The sequence below is a fragment of the Orbicella franksi genome, chromosome 2, assembly GCF_964199315.1.
Source record: "Orbicella franksi chromosome 2, jaOrbFran1.1, whole genome shotgun sequence".
In the NCBI taxonomy this organism is placed as follows: domain Eukaryota; kingdom Metazoa; phylum Cnidaria; class Anthozoa; order Scleractinia; family Merulinidae; genus Orbicella; species Orbicella franksi.
Window position 1 is genome coordinate 30,206,547 of NC_138146.1, and position 21,260 is coordinate 30,227,806.

Below are 21,260 nucleotides of genomic sequence, written 5' to 3' on the forward strand. Positions count from 1 at the left end.
AAATGGTGTGATAATGAGTTACGCTTGGACAAGGTGGTGTTTTCAAATCGTTTGGTCAAATGCTGTCGCCGTGCCTTGGAAAGGTCGTTAAATCAGTAATATTTGTATTTCCCCTGCCCTTGAACGATTCACGTCTCGACGTTGTCTTGAATAGGAGACAAGGGTGTGAATCCTATTACCCGTCCCAGTCTCAGTCCCAGAGTTCCCACTGGAAAAAAAAAAAAAACCCTTTCTGACCCTTCAGGCCCCTCTTTATAGTGTTCTGAGAGTACTTAGTCATAATTTTAACACTGCTTTGACCAAGTATCATAATTATAATTATAATTATAATAAAAACAAGAACAAGAACATTAATAGTGATAGTGATAGTGATAGTGATAGTGATAGTGATGATAGTGATAGTGATAGTGATAATGATAATGATAATGATAATGATAATGATAATGATAATGATAATGATAATAATAATAATAATAATAGCTCATTTACATAGTGCACAAAACCATTATTTGCCCGAGGCGCTTTACCAAACTATCCCTAAAAACTATGTTACTCTAACAAACTTAAAAACTAAAGTGCTAGTGTCCCCTTAGCCGCCATATATCCGTCGGAGCACGACGGAGGATTGTGAACCAAGTACAAGTCAACTGAGCTATCGGAGGAATATTTCGTTCCACTCACGATGCTTACCCACACCCGCCATTTTGTTCCGACGAACGGCCAACACTGAAAACATCAAATCTCGCAATTCGGCGAGTCTCCTTGCAGCATACTCACTGTAGCCGGTAAGACGTGCATGGGAGAAAAGCATGCGTTAGTATTTTCACGCAACGTTTCTCTTCATACGAAAGTTGTGTGACTAAGGACCCCAGACATCAAAATTCCCGATTGAACAAGAAAGGACATTTTAGGGGTGGCAACTTGGAAGTTGGCGATTTTGGTAGGTTTGAGGGTCACACAGTAGTGCTTTGATGATATTTTGGGTGTCACCTTCCATGATTTCCAGGCAGGTGATATATATGGTTTTTTAAAGGAGACCCCTCCCATAAACTATGTTCTAACTCACAGCATATCAACAAGACGGACACTGTTGTCTTGAATTGGTTAAAAAATTAATTTAATGATGCTTTCACTACTCAGGTTTGTCCTATTGTTTTACGATTAGCAGCACTTGAGGGAATAAATACAAAATTACCAACAATATAATTCATTTCTTTTCACGGATATGGATATCAAAACCACCGTGTATCATTGCACAATTTCTAACGATTACAATTTCTTCCGGAGTGGACCTCCGAAATAAATAAATCCTTAAAAAAGTCTCCTATAATGTAAAGCAAGGTCTAAAATTCTTAAAGCAAAAACATTCTTAAAACTCCAGTTACCTTGTGAGCAGAGTTCCCTAAGGATCTGTCCTGAAAGATCCAAAGGAATTCTACTCGTAGGATACAAAAACAATGATGGAACAGAAGAGAAAATCGATTCAAGTCAGGTAGACGTTTGTTCACTTCTTTAAATTCGCGATTTGAAAATAAGAAATAATCAACCTTTTTTCAGCAGTATAGACGAAACTGAAACCTGACATTCTGAAATATTACGGTTATATTGTCAGAAATTTCATTGACAGTCACAAGATTGCATAGTTTGTTGTTGACTGTTCGTTCTAGGCCCAAGTGCTCTTATTCTTAACATTTTACTCAAAGGTTAAGAGAGGCCATTCTATGAACTTAAAACGGCCATTTAGATTAGAGTGTTACGCGTGACTAAAGAGGATATGAAATGAATCGGTCAGTGAATCAGCCGTGAATCAGTCTGGTAATAAGGCTAGTTTATATCGCAAATCACGAATCGTTCAGGCCGCCAAAGATCAAAACGTGACGACTTGTCTAAATATTAACGTCTGGACAATTCATTTCATATACACTAAGAAAACTTGCTCGGCCGACGAAGTGACCAAGTGTAGCTCTTTGCTCTCCGTGAACGAATATCTCGACTATTTCAGTTCTCTAACAAACGGGGCTATCCTGCAATACCCGATGCGAGGAGGACGCTACCGACAGAGTAACAGCAAGCTCAGCTCAGTCAGGTCGTTCGAACCATAGCTGTGCTAAACTTGCACAGTCCACTGTGAGAGCAACCTACAGAGTATTTTTATTTTTCCTCGTGAATGGGATTAGTGGTGCTGTTTTAGGCGAATCTTGTTCGTTTTCACCTTTTAAATTAAGAGCCCGACAATCTTAGCGACATAACTTGATAATTCGTTATCATTACCTATTACACTGTCATACACATTGACAAACGCCTAAAAAAGCACGAAGTAATTCAATGAGGAGAGTTAACCAAAAATCATACCAACATAGAGTAGCGCTTTGTAGTTTCATCTGCATTAATATGACTGAATTATTTACATAACTAATATTCCTTGATCTGAAAGAATATTGGAAACGATGTCCCACTAACCGATTTTCTCCATGTACTAGATACATGGTGTTTCTTTACTCGCAAACGTTCTGGAGGAGATACTGTGAATTTCTTCATTTACAACTAGTTTGGTTGGCTGCCTTAACACTACGGATAGTCGTAATTACATTGATTTATCATTGAAAAATATGTGGTTATGCCTGGCTTACGCGACTCTCCAAGGCAAACCAGTAAAGAATAAAATATTGTTAAAATATTAGGATTATTATTATCATTATCATCATTATCATCATCATCATTTCTAATTCAACTGAAGCTTTCAACTTTTAAACAATAGTTCCCCCCTTCCTCTCTCTCTTAACCACCGCATTTGCAGACAAATTATATTAAGAAGAGAGAGGGTTGTGCAAGGGAGGAAAACCTATCACATTACAGCTCAAATTCATCAATAATTGTAATTTCAAGGGAAAATATTGGACAATAGTACACGTTCAGTGTGACAAATATCAAATTTTCAGGCTGAGATCAATGACCGAATGGAGCTATTTCACAAGGTGAATCAGGTTACAAAATAACCTTGAAATGGAAGGAACCTGAAAATAACTTACAAACGTACAGAAAGACCATAGAAGTAACAATACACGGAAGAGAAAGGTGGACTGCCAACGAGGAACTTGAAAAATGTGGGCTAAACTTTTCAAAATGTGCCACCAGTGACGTAATCTCCCTTAACGTTTTCAAGTTCTTTGTTGATTTTGTGGCGACTTAACGTCACACAGCATGGATTCAAAGTCGACCAATTGGAATTTTCCCAGACATGAAAAAAGTATTCAAACATGAGAATTATCTAACTAAGGATATAGAAGAAGAGCAGAAAGGTCAGCGGGAAAGGACTCTGCCATCTTGCTGCTGTACACGAAGAAAATAAAGGTTTGTTTTCTTTCCATTGGGCAGCAGCACACGCGAGGCGACACTTTGGACGGCTAGAAATCCTTGTCCCAGCCTGTCGAGTCATCAGGAGGTACCTCGTCATCAGGTGGATAGTCGTCGAAGTTTGATGCGTCTGTCGGAGACTTGATCTGAGTGTAAAATTGAAGAGAGTCAACGACTTCCTCTATGTTGACCTTAAATTAATGCAGTAGCCTTTGACTAAGGGCGCGTTCCTTTGGGGTGATCTGGATCAGGATCAGTGATTCAAGATCACACGGATCATGGTGCATCAAAGGAACCGATGAATCCACGCTGGTCACGGATTCACCGATTTCTTTCATTTACCATGATCCGTGTGATCTTGGATCACTGATCCTGAACCAGATCACCCCAAAGGAACGCACCTTAAGTATCATCCTAGAGTCACGAAAGCACAAGCCGCAAGTGTATCACAAACGTTAAGCCCCTGCTAAACAATCGCAACATTTCAACGCAACATATCGCAATATGTTGCGCGCGTTTGGACACTCTGGTGCAACGTTGGGTGTTGTTGGCTCAAAAGCCAACAACACGCAACATCGTTGGGCCGGGCTTCACTTTCATTAATTATCTTAACCAATCTAGATCAAGCTTACCTCTCGCACAGCCATTATCTGGCTCGCTATGCGACGTTTCTTTCCTCTAACGGAGAGAAATCCTAATAACGGTTGTAAAGTTTCAACACTGGAATCAGGCAACCAAAGACATTACTATCAAAGTTAAACAAACCTTCGGAATGATTGGCGCTTGAAGTTTCCTCTGCTTCAAACCTTCCCAGTTGAAACCATCAAACCACCTAAACACAAATCGAAATGGTGTCAGAGGTGGTCAAATTACTTTATCTCATCACATGGCAAAAACGTACAATAGCTGTTTGTACGTAGAACGGCTTTGCAAACGACGTAGTTTTCAACGTTGTTTGAAACAAGGGAAAGCGTGCATCATTACTTGTAAATCTGCAAGTTGCCTTATCGTATGATTTCCTATTGATTGTTGAACGCTGGGAAAACTAGAAGTTCAGGCACTATCCAGATATGAATGGATAGAAGGCAACCTGATCGAGGCTAGTCACGCAGGATTACAAAACTCACGTCTGCCGAAAAACTGTATGGCGACTTCTTCAGTTTGCTGGCAAATCAATTCGGTACAATCTTCAGACTGAACGGATTAAACAATGCGGGTAAAGAATGGAAAGAACGACAAAACAATCGTCGCGGAGATTGCACATTGAGTCCTCGTCGGCTGGGTTTTACGAGTCCCACTTACTTGTTCTTCTTGATGTCTTTAAGACCTCCTTTTTGGTAGCCGAGTCGCTCAGTGGGGTTGTCTCTGAGAAAAGACAGAGTAGATGCCCTGTGAGAAACCTTGAGGCTCATACAGGATGATATTCTGACTTTGTACTGCACAGCTGGCCTAAGCTAGAATTATGACTTTCGTTGCTGTAGCACGTGCTGATCCATGAAGGGTTGTTCTCCCCTATCTATTTATACATACGCCTCCGGTCTCTCCGGTTTTCCTATATCCGCTGCTTTAGTTACTGGATGTTCCTTTGGCAAAATTTGATTATACATAAAACAGTGTAACAGGGTAGACACAAAAGGTTAAAGTAGCATTTTTGGTCCAACAGTGGGGTCTCCTAAAATCTAAACCAATTTATACAGAAATCCGAAATAATATGACTTTTACATGACCTCTCTTAGTTTAGGTTTAACAGAATTTATCAAATTACACGGCTTCAAGCTTGCAAAATCACAGCATATTCTGTTTAAGACCTGCACTTACCGACAGAGCCTCTTAATGAGAGCATGCGCATTTTTAAGGACTTTGCGAGGAAATTCAATCATATCAATTCCCTTGAGAATTATGTTGTAGGTCTTCATTGGGTCTGACCCAGTGAAAGGAGGGCTGTCAAAGACAAAACAACAACAACAACAACATATTAGCAATGTACAAAAGGACACACGAAGACCTTTTGAAAACTGGGAGAATATCTTCTAAGGTCTTCCCGCGCTTGCTCCGTGTACGAAAAACACGGCGATATTGTTTTAGTATGGTTTCCAGGAGGTGGGAGTTCAAAAAGTTGTTTCTTATTATGACTCTCCTTTTGACTGAAGAACGCTGAACTTTAGAATCCAGATGGTGTGTTAGACTCGATTAAAAAATCCTGCTTAACAAGTGGAGTCAAGAGCAATTTGAGATTGCTATTATTTTATGAGGTTTTGAACAATGTGTTCTTGACTGCAAGGCTGCGTTTTCTCTGTGATTTTATCGATAGATCTTCAGGATAACAAAAATGGTCATCTTCACTCGCGTTGTTTCCAGTTTTCACTAGCAATACACAGACTTCAATTGGCTTACGATAATTAGTGAACGACTGAAAGTGTTCAGTACGAAAACGAAAACAGAAATTTAAGGCAATGGTGAAATTCTTTGAGAAGAAGGAATGCTTATAATTGATTACGGTAACCGATATAAAGCAACATCATGTAAAGAGAAGTTCTCTGAAGTCGCGACCTAAAGTGAGCAAGTCGTGGATTGGAATAACTGTAAAGATTTACAAGTGAAATGGGAGGTCACTTACCTGCCTGTAAGCAGTTCAAACATGAGAATTCCTAGAGACCAATAATCCGCTGATAAGTCGTGACCCTGGAGGATAGCAACGGTTTGTCAACGAATAAGCAGTGACAAAAGACGGTAATTCTGTGCACTTTCCCACAAAGTAAACTAAGTGTGAGTAATCAGATGGTAACGAGTGAAATTAGGAAACAATTTCACGTGCATTTGTCAAAATTCTAACAGTTTCCCGCATCTTTACAATCGTGGGTTTTCGACAACGTTGACATGTCAATTTTGTCATTTCGTTTGTGAACTTATAAATTAACGCTGGAATTTCGCGCCAAAATTAAGGAGTAATTTGTCATCCGAGATTTTAAAACTTGAATATTCACTTGGACGTGTTGAGAAACCTGACCCAGTTTTACCTTATTAAGAATGATTTCTGGCGCCACATACTCCGGAGTTCCACAGAATGTCCACGTTTTCCGTCCAGAGCCTATTTTCTTTGCAAAACCAAAGTCGACCTACAAGTAAAAGAATCAACTCATCTGTTTACAGGGAAAAAAATGTTCAAAAATCTGTTTAAAAAAATGTTCAAATGTTGTTCTTCATGGTGGTCAATGCTCTTAGCTACACCTAGCTAGTTCACAGGCATGCCACTTAAACTGAGAGAAACAAATATATCAACTAGACATAATAGGCTTAAAAATCCTAGCTTCTCATATGTCTTGGAAATGCCATGTCATGGAAAGATAGTAGCATACTGTATATGATTGACAATGTTTTAAAGCAACTAGGTATTAATTTCAGCAAACATCCAGTTCCCACTTTCGAATAGAATAGAGCATGACATATTATCTTCACTTTACTAGAAAAATTGTAAAGCTTTATATAGCACACAATGAAACCATGGAGGTTTGACAGAGCGGAAGAAGTTCTTATTGCATGAAACCTTACCAATTTGCAATAACCTTTGGAATCCAGTAGTAAGTTTTCAGGCTAAAAAGATTTAAAAAATGGTGTCAGTCATCTCACTCAGCCAGGTGAGTGACAACTCTCTACAAATTCTTGCTGGTCGATGACAAATAACACGAGTACAGTTGTTTCATCATTGGTCGTATATAGATCAGGTTTATTAAGTGTACCTAAAGGCATGAAGTAATATCGGTCTGGCCAATTACAAAGAACACGGGCACTACAGCGAACGAGAGCGAACCAATATTAAAACTGGAAGCAATTATAGTCGGTGCGAAGCGCAAGAAAACCCGTGAGCGCAAATCACGTGATTGGCTTTGATTCTACCTCAGATTGGTTAAGAAAGAGGTGTGAGTTTTAAACCCACTCAAAAAGCGTGATATGCAAAACCAAAGCTTAGCAAGACTTTCAACACAGTTTCGACACGTCAAAGCTGCTCTGAAAGGCTACACTTACAGTAACCGATTCATTCTGAGGAACGATATGACACCATATAAGCTTATAGGGAAGTAAGGTGTGGAAGAAAGGAGAGGTACATAAGTAGAGTGTGGGCAGGTGGAACGGGAAACCAACATAACGTGAAAACAAAAAAAAGAAAAATACCGTACAAACCTTCAAATCTCTGTACACGATTCCCCTTTCGTGAAGATACGTAAAGGCCTCTATTACACAACCTACATAAAACCGCGTGGTTCCATCATCAAATGATCCCCTATGGTAGAACAATTCAAAGAAACTCAGTGTGGAATTTTAGAAGGCATGTACCTACAAAAAAATTTCATTAAATTTAATCTGGTCTTCCTTTTCTCCAGGTAAAAGTTGGAAGCTCGAGGTCCAGACATTTGAGGGTCATTTGAACTTGATTAATGTTCTAAAGTGTTTATGAATTACAAGGTTTGAGATACCATATTTGATTTTCCTGATCAAATATGAAGAGCACAGCTGTGCTGGTAGGCGAGGAACCATATTTTTAATTTTACTTACAACTGTCTCTAAATTTTCCTGCGAACTTGCTCGGTTTTGAAAGCCAATGTATGGAGCGCTTCCTCCCTCAAATTTGACCAGTGAATGACTTCTTTTACCTTTTATTACTATATTTTCGAAATTCGTATTTTCTGTGAATTGTTACACATTAGGCTCTCAACCTTTCTAATACATTTACTGTGTTTTTTGTCGTGTTGGTCCCCCAACCAAAATGGTGTCAGAAGGTCAGTTTAATTTTCAAAAATATATAAACTATCATTACAACTTACTTGTCTCTGAGAATAGTCCAAAGCTCGCCGCCTAGACAAGCTTCCAAAAGCATGTACAAATATTTACTATTCTTAAATGTTGTATATAACCTGAAATATTAAATAAAGAAAACTTATAAGAAAACGTAAACGATACAAGCTCCGTCGACACTACTTTTTTTCCCCCGGCCGGTGGCACAAAATGGCGCGAAAACGGAGAAACCCGGAGAACATTCGGCTGATTCCGGCATATCCGTAAGTGCTCGTGCACTTTCCTTATTGGTTGAAAGGAATCGACCCCTTAGGAAAATGGCCTTCGTTCATGCTGCCCTCCAAAGCATGGGAAATCTCCTCCTTGGCTGTGCTTGATAATTCACTCAAACTTTTCAACACGCTCATATCATCTTTGTCGGAATTGTCGACAATTTACTCCAAGAGCTCGACTTCAAGGAACGCATAAAGATTTGTACTTGGAAACTGAACAAGACCTAGATGATCTTAGGGCAGCTTCCCAAACTAGAGAGTGACGTCCTCAGAGCACGAGGCGCCATTGCAGGTAAGCTTAGAAATTTGGCAAACAATTTTAACCGAATTTAACCACCTCACCTTACAATGAAGGGACAATTTGCTTCCATCATGATCTTCTTTTCTGACATGATGTGGTCTTGCTGTCTTGTTTCAACAATGTGGTGCTTCTTTAGCGTTTTCAGAGCAAAGGTTCTCTTGTCGTTGGCCAGTTGAATCTAAAGACGGCACAATACGCTTACAATTTGTCACTTCTGTCCCAACTATGAAAGCTTTGACGTGTAAACTTTAGAGCAATTTTAAGAGTGACACAGTAAGTCAACAAAATTTTCTTAATTCTCATCGCCTCTGCTTAAGCTTAACATGCTCTTTACAAAAGAGCAATTGCAAGTGAATCTGACAACACTGAAGATCCAGTTGAGGAAGAAATGTTGATGAGGACTAGCAAATTAAAAGTAGAGTTGCTGAGTAACCTAGAGAAAGTCAACCGCCAATGGCGACTGCGATGTGACGAATTATATAATGTACATGAGATGACATTCGAGAATTTCGTCAATTCCATTGCTTTGTTTTCAAAGACAATTACCTTTTAAAAGAGAAAACATGTGAAATGGGTGTTCTACAGTGGATATAGACGTAGATGTTCTAGACTGCTGAATCCTAAGCAACAATATATAGACTAGACTGTTGGCACCACATAATTATTAATCAATTTTGTGATCAGTTCAGTTCAATACTTAACTCACCAGTTCAACACGTCCAAAGCCACCAACACCTAATGTCTTCACAATTGAAATATCTTTCAAGGTCACACTGGCAAATTCATCTATTTCTGCTTTTGTGCGACTGCAAAGAAATGGCTTAATGAGTTGACTACTCGGAAGAGTATAAAGTATATTTTCTTTACTATACAAATCTGTCATTTGTGCAACAAATTTTACACTTTCAATTAAGGCCCATCATCACCAGAGCTTGCTGGCACATCAGACAGGACTCTGCTTTTTGTGACCCTTGTTTAAAAATATGACCATACACTCACGGCATTGAACTGAGAATATATTTAACTTTACACCACCTTCTTACAAAACATACAAATGTACATTCAGAAAGTTCTTGTGACCATTATAGTCTACTTAGCACTGAATGTATCCCAGCACTAGTTCATTTTACACGCCTCAAGAGAAAAATATTGAACAAGTCACTTTACAGACGGAAACCTAATCAAAACCATTGAGTGCATTTTCCACGAATTCTGTTTCAATCTGTCACTGAAAAAAACCACAAGTTAATAATGCAGAACATATTGATGGCATATATATTTTACGCATGTGCAGTAAGTGACAAACTGCTTTGAAAGCTGTACCATGGTTTTATGCACTCATGAAGCAAAGTTTGCCTATACACTTAAATCTCCTGTTGGTGGACACCCATACCACAAAACTGTTGAAGTGTCCACTTACAGAAGGAGGATGGCAGTCATTTAGTAGCATAGGACTCAAATCTCGAAAGTATAATTCTGAAAATATGACATGCCCAGGCTGGTCCAGTTACATAAACCACATCATGGATAAAGTGCCTCAAAGAATTGCAGTGTACCCAAGAAATATTACGCAGAATAATCTTGTACTGATGCAAAGTGCATGTAGGCAATAGCCATTGTCTTCCTTTTACTCAAAAGCTGACCCCACCCTTAAAAAAAGAAACAAACTTTGTAGCTAATGGCTCGTGTATTGTGATAAGATTGAGTGCTTGAAAAATTTTAATCGCAAGCTTTTGCGAATACACTTAAGTTTTCAAGTAATTAAGTAAACATGCTACATTGTATTTCCCACCTCTGACAAATAAGTCAACTGAATGTAAATAAAACATGATTACGATTCTGAAAACTTGAGTCAAAATTCCCTTGAATAACATTTTGGAGTCAAGAGTGTAACATTCATCTTTAGTGGGGTGCAATAGCTGTTTACTTCCTACATTTAAAACCCATAAATTTTAATAACTACATGTAATGAAGTTCCAAACATCATTAGGTTTTCTTATCAATAGCCAATGTCATTCTTGTCTCTTCTTGTTTACACTGAGACAGTTTTTCACCGTACCAAAAAAGTGTTCCAGCTGTCACATAGTTTCACACATCGGTGGTTCTTCATGGTAACCATACAGTCACTGTTGGTCAGTGACAATGCTGATGCAATCAATGCTGATTGCAAGTGTGATGCAATCATTCCTAAAGCTTGCAATGGTAAATAAATACTTTTGAACACAATCATTTATGCCCCATATATTTTATGAACGCTAACCGTTTAGTCCCAAGTATTGTGACATTTTAGGATTCTTTTTTGGTGGTATAGACGTCAAGAAAATATGTTTTAACGTTCATGATATTCTTTGTGAAATGTTGATAGCTCTTGGGATTAAAGGGCTAAGCCTTAATTAAGGTGTTCAATTCATAAGTTTACATGTAATTATTGTTAGTTACATAATTACTGTGCAGACCATGTTTAGAAACAATTAATTTGTGAAAAAGTAACTATTAAAGTGAACACTATTTATTTAATGATTGGTGTCAATATATCCGTGCTTGAAATGAGTTATAATTAGAATGAGCCATTTCGATTGTGCAAGAACAGTTAATGTAGGTACCAACCTTTCCATTTCTTGAAGCTGTCTACTTGGTTAAGGGGTTAAGAGGAAGAAATAAATGTAAGTCCTCTGCTAAAAAATAAACACTTTAAGTAGATAAGAACCAAAAAAAACATGTTAAGCAATTTCAAATTAACATTTTATTAAAATTATTATGGATAAAATTAAAGGTTTATGGCCTCAGAGTTAGTTTAAAATTCTTATTGGGACAATATGATGCAATGCAGTGTGTAGGAATAGCAAGATGAATGTGATGTCTTGATGTGGCACTTTGTTTTCTACCTAGCAATTTTTCAATGCACATGAAGCCCACAAACTACACATTCTTTTCATTTCTTTCATACTGTGTGATGCTCTAAAGACCCCTTGGAAAAGAAATTCCAGATGGGTGGCTGGGTTCAAACTGAAAAACCTTCAATGGGGATAAAGATATTTTTTGGAATCAAACATTGCAGAAACAAATCCCATACAAATTTGAAACAATTAGTTTTTAAATGGTTTAGTTGCATTTTAAAGTAAGAGTCATTTCATTATTATGTTGTTTTAATTCTTAGTTTGTCATCAAATTATTGCATTATTTATTTGGAACTCAAAGGATAACATTTTAACACATTACTTTAGCAAACAATTCATCTGTAAACAATGCATGTACATCATTGTATATACTGTAAATTGGTAGTATCAACTATAAGCAAACTACTTAAAACGCACACTTTGAAGCATTTAGTGAACTTTCCTTTATCAAATCATCATCATCACAAGTTCCTTCTTCCCATTTGAGTAATAGGGATAGATGGAGGGAAATTTTCTTTATAGCTATTTGGTAATATTTACACATAATATTATCTTTGGAGGTGTGACTCATAAAAATTATACAAGAAGAGTTGCACTTTAAAGCTGACTGAAATCCACTGAAACATCAACATAGTACCTAAGGACAAGCAAGAGTAATTTTTGTATGACAAGAGCGGAAAAGAGCAAGCATTCATCAAATTTTCAGAGGCTGAATCCTACATTCCCCAACTTTTGAATTTTGACCAATAAGTGAAATCATTACAGTTCAAGAAATGAAATTTCTTTGCAATCTAGACAAAGGAATTGCGATTTACTTTATCAAGATAATTTGTACCATATTTGCTTAATTAAGGACGGTGCCTACTTTTGTTAGTGTACACACATTCTGCGCATCACGCAAGGTAGGTTTAAGTGCCACGCACGCACTGGGGTTGACACTGACCCAATAAACTACACTTCCAAGTAAAATGAAAGCCAAATTTCCCCACTGTGACCAAATCAAGTTTAGTGAACCTGCACTTAAACCAGGAACACCAGAATAACAGCATATCGCTGACCACTAACTATTAACGTCTTCCAGCTGAAAAACTAGCTGTCATCTGTCGCAAATTATGCTGAAATCCAACTGTAAACGTGTACCTGCAGATGGCGTAGTACGCGAGCATAACAAGTTCAAGATACGCAAATGTTTTACTGACTGGGGAGGTGCCAGGAAAATATGTAGCGGGCACCGTAAAGGTTTTCAAAAAAGATCAATAACTTTAAAAAACACGCAGCTACCCCTACATTTTATGTTATGAAATGGAAGTGGCAAGCCTATTCAACACGTGATTAGTTTCTGGTTGTGAGCAAAAGGTATTTAGACTGTATTTTAGCTGAACCAGAGGAAGGCTCTCAGAGACCCTAAAAGCGCCTTTGCAACGATTTTGTTATTAAAAACATACCAAAAATGGTTTTTACATTACCATTTACCATGTAGTTTTAAGATCTTTATAAATGTGTTTGCTTTTCTGTCTGTAAAGGCGAATTCTAAGGAAATCTGTGAAGAAATATCCTTTCCTTCTTTTTTTCAGAAAAATGCTGATGTCAGCATTTTTGTTGAGATTTGAGGCTAATTATCTCGAAAAAATGCATGGCTACCCCAATTTTTCTTTGGGGTTTCCAGTAGCCCTTGCAAAGATCTACTCTTTCCACGTGGTCCTAACCTAGTGCAAAAACCTTTGTATTTAGTAGGCATCGTCCTTAACATAACAAACATTATGAGAAGAATATTGATGGAGAGTTTTACTTTTGTTCATTTAATTCTCATTACTGTATAGATTTAACAAAAGGTTTCGCTTACATGTATGTCCAGGATTGAATGCAAGTATTGTTTAATTAGTACTTCATATTTGGCAGGGTTATTTGACATTTTTATATTACTTCATATTTGACAGAATTGTGTGTGTTTTGGTGACTTTTAACCAATGAGGACACATTATGATGCTCATCATAAGGACTTTGAATCTCATCAGCATTCAATCCTGGACATATCTGAAAGGTTTAGGGATTGGTAATGTTAACTATTGAAACCTTGCCTGAAACTGGCATTTCATGCTCTGGCAAAGACTTACGATTAGTGTCCTTTAGTTAGCAACCAGCAATACTAATAAAAATTCTCGTCAGTAAAGATTTTTCGCTATCAGTGCTCAAATTTAATGGTAACCTGTTAACCAGTGGTTAGTAGTTAGTAAACATGCATCCCAGAAACCAGACATGCTAAGGAAAATTTCTTTAAAATTATCATACAGAGAAAATCCTCTTAGAAAAAAATATTAATTTTTATGAAAGGCTGATGTTGTTTCTTTTTGCACCAGATTGCTTTAGAACTGTCTTGAACTATTTCTCATTTTAACAGATACTGTACAATCAACATGAAAATCCTTACTTCACAGAACTCAAGGCAATCAGGCCTATTAATGGGATGAAGAGAAGTGGACACGACCTTACTACTTCCGCCATCTTTTTTGCTTTGGGTCTTTTTTTTTCCTGTGGAAGTGGCTGATTCATGATCAGTGTGCCCTGTTTGTCACCAGGCTGTCATTAAGTTTTAATTCACCTGTAGCCTTGATCTTCACACCCATACCAAACTTGTTACTTTATGGGTGAATTGTATCAACTACAGGCCAGTTCACCCGTAACATCAAGGGTCCATCAAACATACTCAGCTGTAACTGGTGTTACAGGTTGCAGCCCTTATTGACAGCCCTGTGTCATAAAGATCAGCTGCAGAGATCGCTGCTTGGATTTTGTAAAAAAGACTGCCACCCAAAAGTACAGTGAAGAAGATGTCCACAGTAGATTGATGAAAACAAAAAAGAATGTATAGAAAGCATAGTGTTGAACACTGCTACAGAAGACTCCAGGAGCAGTATGAAGGAAAATGTAAACAAGAACAGAGTGTGAACATTCTGACAAAAATGGAAAAGGGCATTTGTCTGGTTAACCTTAGTAGCTGACTGGATCACACTTTATTTCGGTCATGGCTGATAGAGGGACAGACACCAGTAACAAGGATCTGGAATTTGTCTTTACAAGATTTCTTGAAAATGGTTTGCATGGTAAAAAGTATGCTGCAGCAGTGTTTCAGCCAGAAAATTTTACTTGAGGGCCAAAGTGGCCCCTGAAGATCTTTTTTAGGGGCCAATTTTTTAGGAAAGGGGCCAATAAACTGAAAGCTACAGAAGGAAAAAATGCATCACAGTACCAAGGAAAATAAAACAGTGTATTAGGATCTATGATAAAATTTAATAGTAAGTGATTTTTGGAGGGTTTCTACTCCATAAAGTTTCTTTTGAATCAGATACTAGTATGAAGGATCCGTGCATTACAAGAGAACAATCCTTAGGCCTACATGACGTAGTCAATGATCAAGGGTTTGCAATGCATTATAGGGCAATTTCAAACTTGGTCAGTCATTTGGAAGTTTTCTGACATGAGAGAATCAATACAGCAAAGCAAAAGGACAGATTGACTTATTTTCTTATGTTGAATGTTTTAGAAACAAAGATCTTTCAATATGATTTTCTAGAAGGACATAATGTGTGACAAAATAACCGTTATTGATCGTCAACACAGAGAAATGTGGTCGCCATTATGCTGTACTAAGACGACTAAACCAGAATTTTTGGTCGCCAAGGATGAAATGCTTGTTGCATTGGTGACCGTATCGATCACAATTTCCAGCCCTGGGATGGCTTTTAAAATATTATGCCTGTGTTAAGCCTGCACTCTTGTAAAAGGAAAGGACCAAATTGGCCCTTTTTTCGTTTTTCTGGGGGCCATCTCTGATTGTCACAGGATTCCTGCAATGGCACGCTCTGGTAGAAACACTGCTGCAGTTGTGGAACTGATTCTTGGACAATGAAGTGATTAGTAAAACTTTCATCTTCCAATCCAAAGTGTTAGTATTCCCAAAAAATGTTTTGATTTTTTATCAGTCAGTATGCTCACCTGGGTTTTCAACAACTCTTCAATAACTTTGCGTCACCAATACTTTTGATTAGTTATGCAAATACAGTTAAGAATCAAAGAAACTAAATCATTCACTTGTTCAGATCAGAGATAGCAACCTACCTCAACTCTTGCTACCTGATCACCTCACAAACAGCACACATTCATGAAGATAACAAAAATTTGATTTCACAAATGTCTGCAAATTAACTCTATTATTTGCAACAATAAGAAGAGAACTGACATTACCTTGCAATCTGAGGTTCAACTCCCCTCTCCTTGTCACTATATTTGTCTGTCTTCATGTCTTCTAAACTACCAATATATGCTTCAAAAGCTCTAAACAAGTAAAATGAAGATAATGGTTAACATCCTGACAGGGCCTGAAAAAATGTGGTGAAACTCACCCAAAAGAGGAATTTAACATCTGAAAACCTGTTGCATACAGAAATATCAACCTCTGCATTTTGGTCACGTGGCATTTTCTTTTCAAGTTATGGTGTTGATCAAACATAAAAAAATCTGATTTCAACCCTAAATAATTCATATTTATAATCAGCTACCAAGACGTCAAAAGATATTCTTATAATGACAATTTCCTAACTATGAAAGCAACACAAGTCTCTAAGTTTCATGAGTTTAGTGGCAGCCATGTGATATACACGAATGTAAAACTACTAGTAAGCAATAACTACATTGCGGTATGATTTAACTATAGAAAGTTCACATAACATTGCTAATCACTCAAAACATGAACTAAGGAATACTTACTCTCTATCTAACACTAAACAATGGACACCTCCTTTGGCTGCTATGCAATTAGCTGTTCGCAGATCCTCTCTGTAAAAAATAAATACCAAAATAAGCCTTCCATATAAAAGAATGACCAAATGATGTATGTACATGTAAAAACACGTTGTGCATACACCTGCCCTGTCTCGTGATACTGTTAAAAATCCTATACAAGCAGCATGAAATGATTCCAAATTGTAGAAACAAGATTTAAGAGGCTGTCTCTGTAAGAACCGACCACTGATTTTATTTCGAAAATTCGATTTTTCTCATAAGCTGGGATTTCAAAGCCCTTACCTAGTCAATCACTAAAATGAGTTTTGTTTCATTAAAAATTCCAACTGAAGTTTTCTAGGATTGATTGAAGTTCGGTCTGCTCGACACAAGTTTCATGCCCGCCGAAACTGGAAAAATAGCACGTATTGCCGGCGCTCTAAAAAAAATAATATTCGTTCAAAAGTCCCAATTCTTTTTTTCAACTATAGATATATCATAGCAGTTTGTTTAGCCATGTTGCAATTATAATTCAATGTTGTTCCTTCAACGGTTAAAAGAAGATTTTCTACCCGTTAAATCGAGTTTTGAACCAAACGCGAAAATAGCTCTACTTTGAAGGCACGTTTCAAAAATGTGGCACCTGTTTGAAACTGCTGAACTACATGAATAGAAAGTATAAATGTCCCTTAATTTAAAACAATAATAAAATTTGTCCACTCACTGGGTTTTCAAAACTAACGACTGCTTAAAATTCAGGAAATTTTGAAAATAATCCGATGAGTAACTAACACACTCGCCTTCGTAAAGTGCTCCGATAAATTCCCGTAAATCTCTTACCTGGCTTCAAGATTAAAGTTTTGGTCCTTTGTAGCGATCCTTGAAACCTAGGTAGCATTAAAACTGCCAGCTTTTCCTTCCAACTGTTTCCTTCCCAATCTTCCCGTTATACTCACGGGAAGATTGGGAACTAAATCACTTGTTGTAAACACAAAATGGCCGTGGCATTTATCAATCCTTCCTTGGCTTCCTGAATCACCGTTTACTGTTCATACATGTATGTGTGCCGAGAGTTGTCCAAAAGAGTGCTTCTACAAACCTTTCAAGAGGAGTCTACATGATTAAACCGGCTTCGAGGAAAACAATGGTCAGTAATACAAAGAACATCGAAGTATGTGACGGTCACACTCAACACAAATGAGGAATGTATAGATCTACTTTATATGTAAACCTACAGTTGGAAGGAAAAGCTGGCAGTTTTAATGCTACCTAGGTTTCAAGGATCGCTACAAAGGACCAAAACTTTAATCTTGAAGCCAGGTAAGAGATTTACGGGAATTTATCGGAGCACTTTACGAAGGCGAGTGTATTAGTTACTCATCAGATTATTTTCAAAATTTCCTGAACTTTAAGCGGTCGTTAGTTTTGAAAACCCAGTGAGCAGACAAATTTTATTATTGTTTTAAATTAAGGGACATTTATACTTTCTATTCATGTAGTTCAGCAGTTTCAAACAGGTGCCACATTTTTGAAACGTGCCTTCAAAGTAGAGCTATTTTCGCGTTTGGTTCAAAACTTGATTTAACGGGTAGAAAATCTTCTTTTAACCATTGAAGGAACAACATTGAATTATAATTGCAACATGGCTAAACAAACTGCTATGATATATCTATAGTTGAAAAAAAGAATTGGGACTTTTGAGCGAATATTATTTTTTTTAGAGCGTCGGCAATACGTGCTATTTTTCCAGTTTCCGCGGGCATGAAACTTGTGTCGAGCGGACCGAACTTCAATCAATCCTAGAAAACTTCAATTGGAATTTTTAATGAAATAAAACTCATTTTAGTGATTGACTAGGTAAGGGCTTCGAAATCCCAGCTTATGAGAAAAATCAAATTTTCAAAGTAAAATCTGTGGTCGGTCCTTACAGAGACAGCCTCTTAACAGCTACTGTTCAGCACAGCTGAAACTTGTCAGCACATGGTATTGTTTCATCTACTGCAAGGCTTTTAGCCAGGATTTGGAAGCTGGAAGTCCAAATTTTGCAATGGGGCCAAAGCCCCCCATTAACCTAGGGAAGCCTCAAGATGCACTTTCCACAATTGAAGGGTGAGTGCAAAACCATGCTAAGTGACGATTTGGGTGAAAAAAAAAATTTTTGCGAAAGGGCTTGAATTTTTGCATGTGGTCTTCAATGTAATAGAAAAACATGGTCCTGTATTTTTGTCGCTGGTTTTTGCTTCGTTTATAAAGACGCTGCTAGGAAAACCAAGTGGTTTTTCTGCATACGCAATATCTCGAAAACGAAGCGAAGCTTAGCGGAAAAAACTACGGGACATTGTTAAACATACCTAAACAAAACTGCATGCGAAATTTGGAGCGTTTTCGACAAAGTTCACTTTTGATTAAAATACCTAGCACCCTTTTCCCACCGAGGTCTTCAAATAAACGAAGCCGGGCCTTTGTTATGATAAACAGAGCCGATCCTTTGTTATAATAGCCAAGCCAAGCCTTTGTTATAAGTCGAAGTCTCGCCTCGGTTTATCATAACAAAGGATCGGCCCGCCGCGTCCGCAAGGACTTTGATTTCACTTAGAAAGCAGCAAAATGTCAATTTCACGCAACGTATAAGCTCAAAAATGTTGATTTTAGGTCAAAAAAGGTTTAAATGTTGATTTCACGTTAACATGTGACAGCAAGGAGGTTGATTTCTCTTAGAAACGAGCAAAATGTCAATTTCACGCAACGCATAAGCTCAATGATTTTGATTTCAGGTCTAAATAGGTTAAAATGTTGATTTGACGTTAACGCGTGACGTCAAGGAGGTTGATTTCACTTAGAAACCAACAAAATGTCAATTTCACGCAGCGCATAAGCTCAATGATGTTGATTTCAGGTCTAAATAGGTTAAAATGTTGATTTCATGTTAACGCGTGACGGCAAGGATGTTGGTTTCACTTAGAAACCAGCAAAATGTCAATGTCACGCAGTGCATACGCTCAATGATGTTGATTTCAGGTCTAAATAGGTTAAAATATTGATTTCACGTTAACGTGTGACGGCAAGGATGTTGGTTTCACTTAGAAACCAGCAAAATGTCAATTTCACGTAGCGCATAAGCTCAATGATGTTAATTTCAGGTCTAAATAGGTTAAAATGTTGATTTCACGTTAACGCTTGAAGGCAAGGATGCTAGTTTCACTTAGGAAACAGCAAAATGGTAATTTCACGCAACTTATAAGCTCAATGATGTTAATTTCACGTGAAAACGCGCTATAAATAGGGCTGACAGATTAACAGATTAACCCTTCTCCACAACGTACGGGTCTCCATACATCTGCATGTCCGCTGATCCCAGAAGCTCAAAACACTACAGATCATGCCGATTTGAAATAAAATCAACACAACCTGGATCACAGATCTATGTTACAATCGATCGCTACTTGTTGACCATTCTTATGTTTAAACAATCTAGTTACCAGTTCGAGAAACATCCGCAGAACGTGATCGCAATGCATGCCGGGAAGGGTCTTTACACCTCGTGCGCGGGAAAACATGGCGGTCGATACAAGACAAATTTTATCACTCTAAAACCAGTTCTCGCTTTTCAAACTTTGACGCTAGCAACGCTTGGCAAATGGGCCACGACTCACCAGAGGGTATTTTTCTTGGGCAAGAACTGCTCTTGGACTTTGCTGCCTGGCTCGATCTGACTTCGAACGCCGATAACACGATTACGGTATATCAGCTGCCTTCGAAGTTTCAGAACACATTTTGATTCTTTAAAACGTGCTGATGACTTACGGGTTTATCGAGACTTTATGATACCTCTCAACCACCAGGCAGGCATGCAAGGTACTTTAAAACAATGCTTAAGATATCAGTTGACAGAGCTGTACGGGTCCGCAAATGATCCCAGGACCGCAAATGATCCCGGACCGCAAATGATCCCCAAATTGGACCGCAAATGATCCCGCACCGGAAATGATCCCCGATACGGACCGCAAATGATCCTGACTAAAAAATAACGAATGGCATGGATGGTGGGATGGTGTGGATAGGGAATTGGCATACGTGAGTACCAATGTTTTTTATTATTATAATGGCTCACTTGCTTTTTTTTTCATACTTTCGACTAAATTTTGTTGCTAACTACGATGTTATGAATATACCACTCAATCATCAAAACACGACTTGGCTTGCATTTCTTTGTAATTCTCAGTAAAATTATGATCAGTGCAACATACGCTACATATCCTCCTTTGTTAAACATTGATATTTCGGTGTTATAGTTAAATCACATTTTATCAGCCATTAACGCCACTTGTCTTAAGTTTTAAACTAAAATCTAACCATGAAGCAACTATTAAGGAAGACGCTGTCACCTGAGTAGACCCACAAACCTACAACGCTTCATCACTCTGTAAAACACCTAGTGTGTAGCACTGGAAATTTGAACAAATTTATTTCGTAATTCTTCCTTGGCCGTAATTTGGCTTTAATTCCTCGGAAATGACTACTTGAGTATCCTAAGAAGCCAAAATTCCAAGCTATAGTTATGAAGTTCAGCTTCATAACCAAGCAAGGCCAAGGCTTGCGTTTCGTTTTGACAAGTTAGCTTTTTGATAGATATTTGATACTATCGCCACCGGGATTTCGGGAATGTTTACAAGTATGTGTTTTTCTAAGACTTCTAAATTCAATAGATCGTCTTCACGTGACGTGTTTTTTATCCTCATCAGGCATAAGAGGCGGTATATTTATATCTGTTTGCAATTAGCATGCTTCGTTTGGAAACCAGAGCATTTTGAATTTCAGTGTTGTGGAGGTTGCGTGACACAATGCCACGATCGAGTTTGTAGAAAA

At 37.9% G+C, this 21,260-nt stretch overlaps 1 protein-coding gene across 5 annotated transcripts in view; it reads right to left on the reverse strand.

Annotated features, from left to right (window-relative positions):
• Positions 1 to 1,100: 1,100 nt before the first annotated feature.
• Positions 1,101 to 21,260, reverse strand: part of LOC145479215 (cGMP-dependent protein kinase 1-like) — a 58,597-nt gene continuing 38,437 nt past the window's right edge. For all 5 annotated transcript variants that reach the window (XM_081457512.1, XM_081457511.1, XM_081457509.1 and 2 more), the window contains 14 exons: positions 16,380 to 16,448; positions 15,858 to 15,947; positions 11,326 to 11,346; positions 9,425 to 9,524; positions 8,760 to 8,896; positions 8,175 to 8,264; positions 7,534 to 7,633; positions 6,904 to 6,945; positions 6,372 to 6,470; positions 5,972 to 6,036; positions 5,173 to 5,295; positions 4,657 to 4,719; positions 4,120 to 4,186; positions 1,101 to 3,500 (listed from right to left, as the gene is read on the reverse strand). In XM_081457512.1, the coding sequence (XP_081313638.1) occupies positions 3,405 to 3,500; positions 4,120 to 4,186; positions 4,657 to 4,719; positions 5,173 to 5,295; positions 5,972 to 6,036; positions 6,372 to 6,470; positions 6,904 to 6,945; positions 7,534 to 7,633; positions 8,175 to 8,264; positions 8,760 to 8,896; positions 9,425 to 9,524; positions 11,326 to 11,346; positions 15,858 to 15,947; positions 16,380 to 16,448 (1,162 nt within the window). In that variant the 3' untranslated portion in view covers positions 1,101 to 3,404. The remainder of the gene's footprint in view (positions 3,501 to 4,119; positions 4,187 to 4,656; positions 4,720 to 5,172; positions 5,296 to 5,971; positions 6,037 to 6,371; positions 6,471 to 6,903; positions 6,946 to 7,533; positions 7,634 to 8,174; positions 8,265 to 8,759; positions 8,897 to 9,424; positions 9,525 to 11,325; positions 11,347 to 15,857; positions 15,948 to 16,379; positions 16,449 to 21,260) is intronic.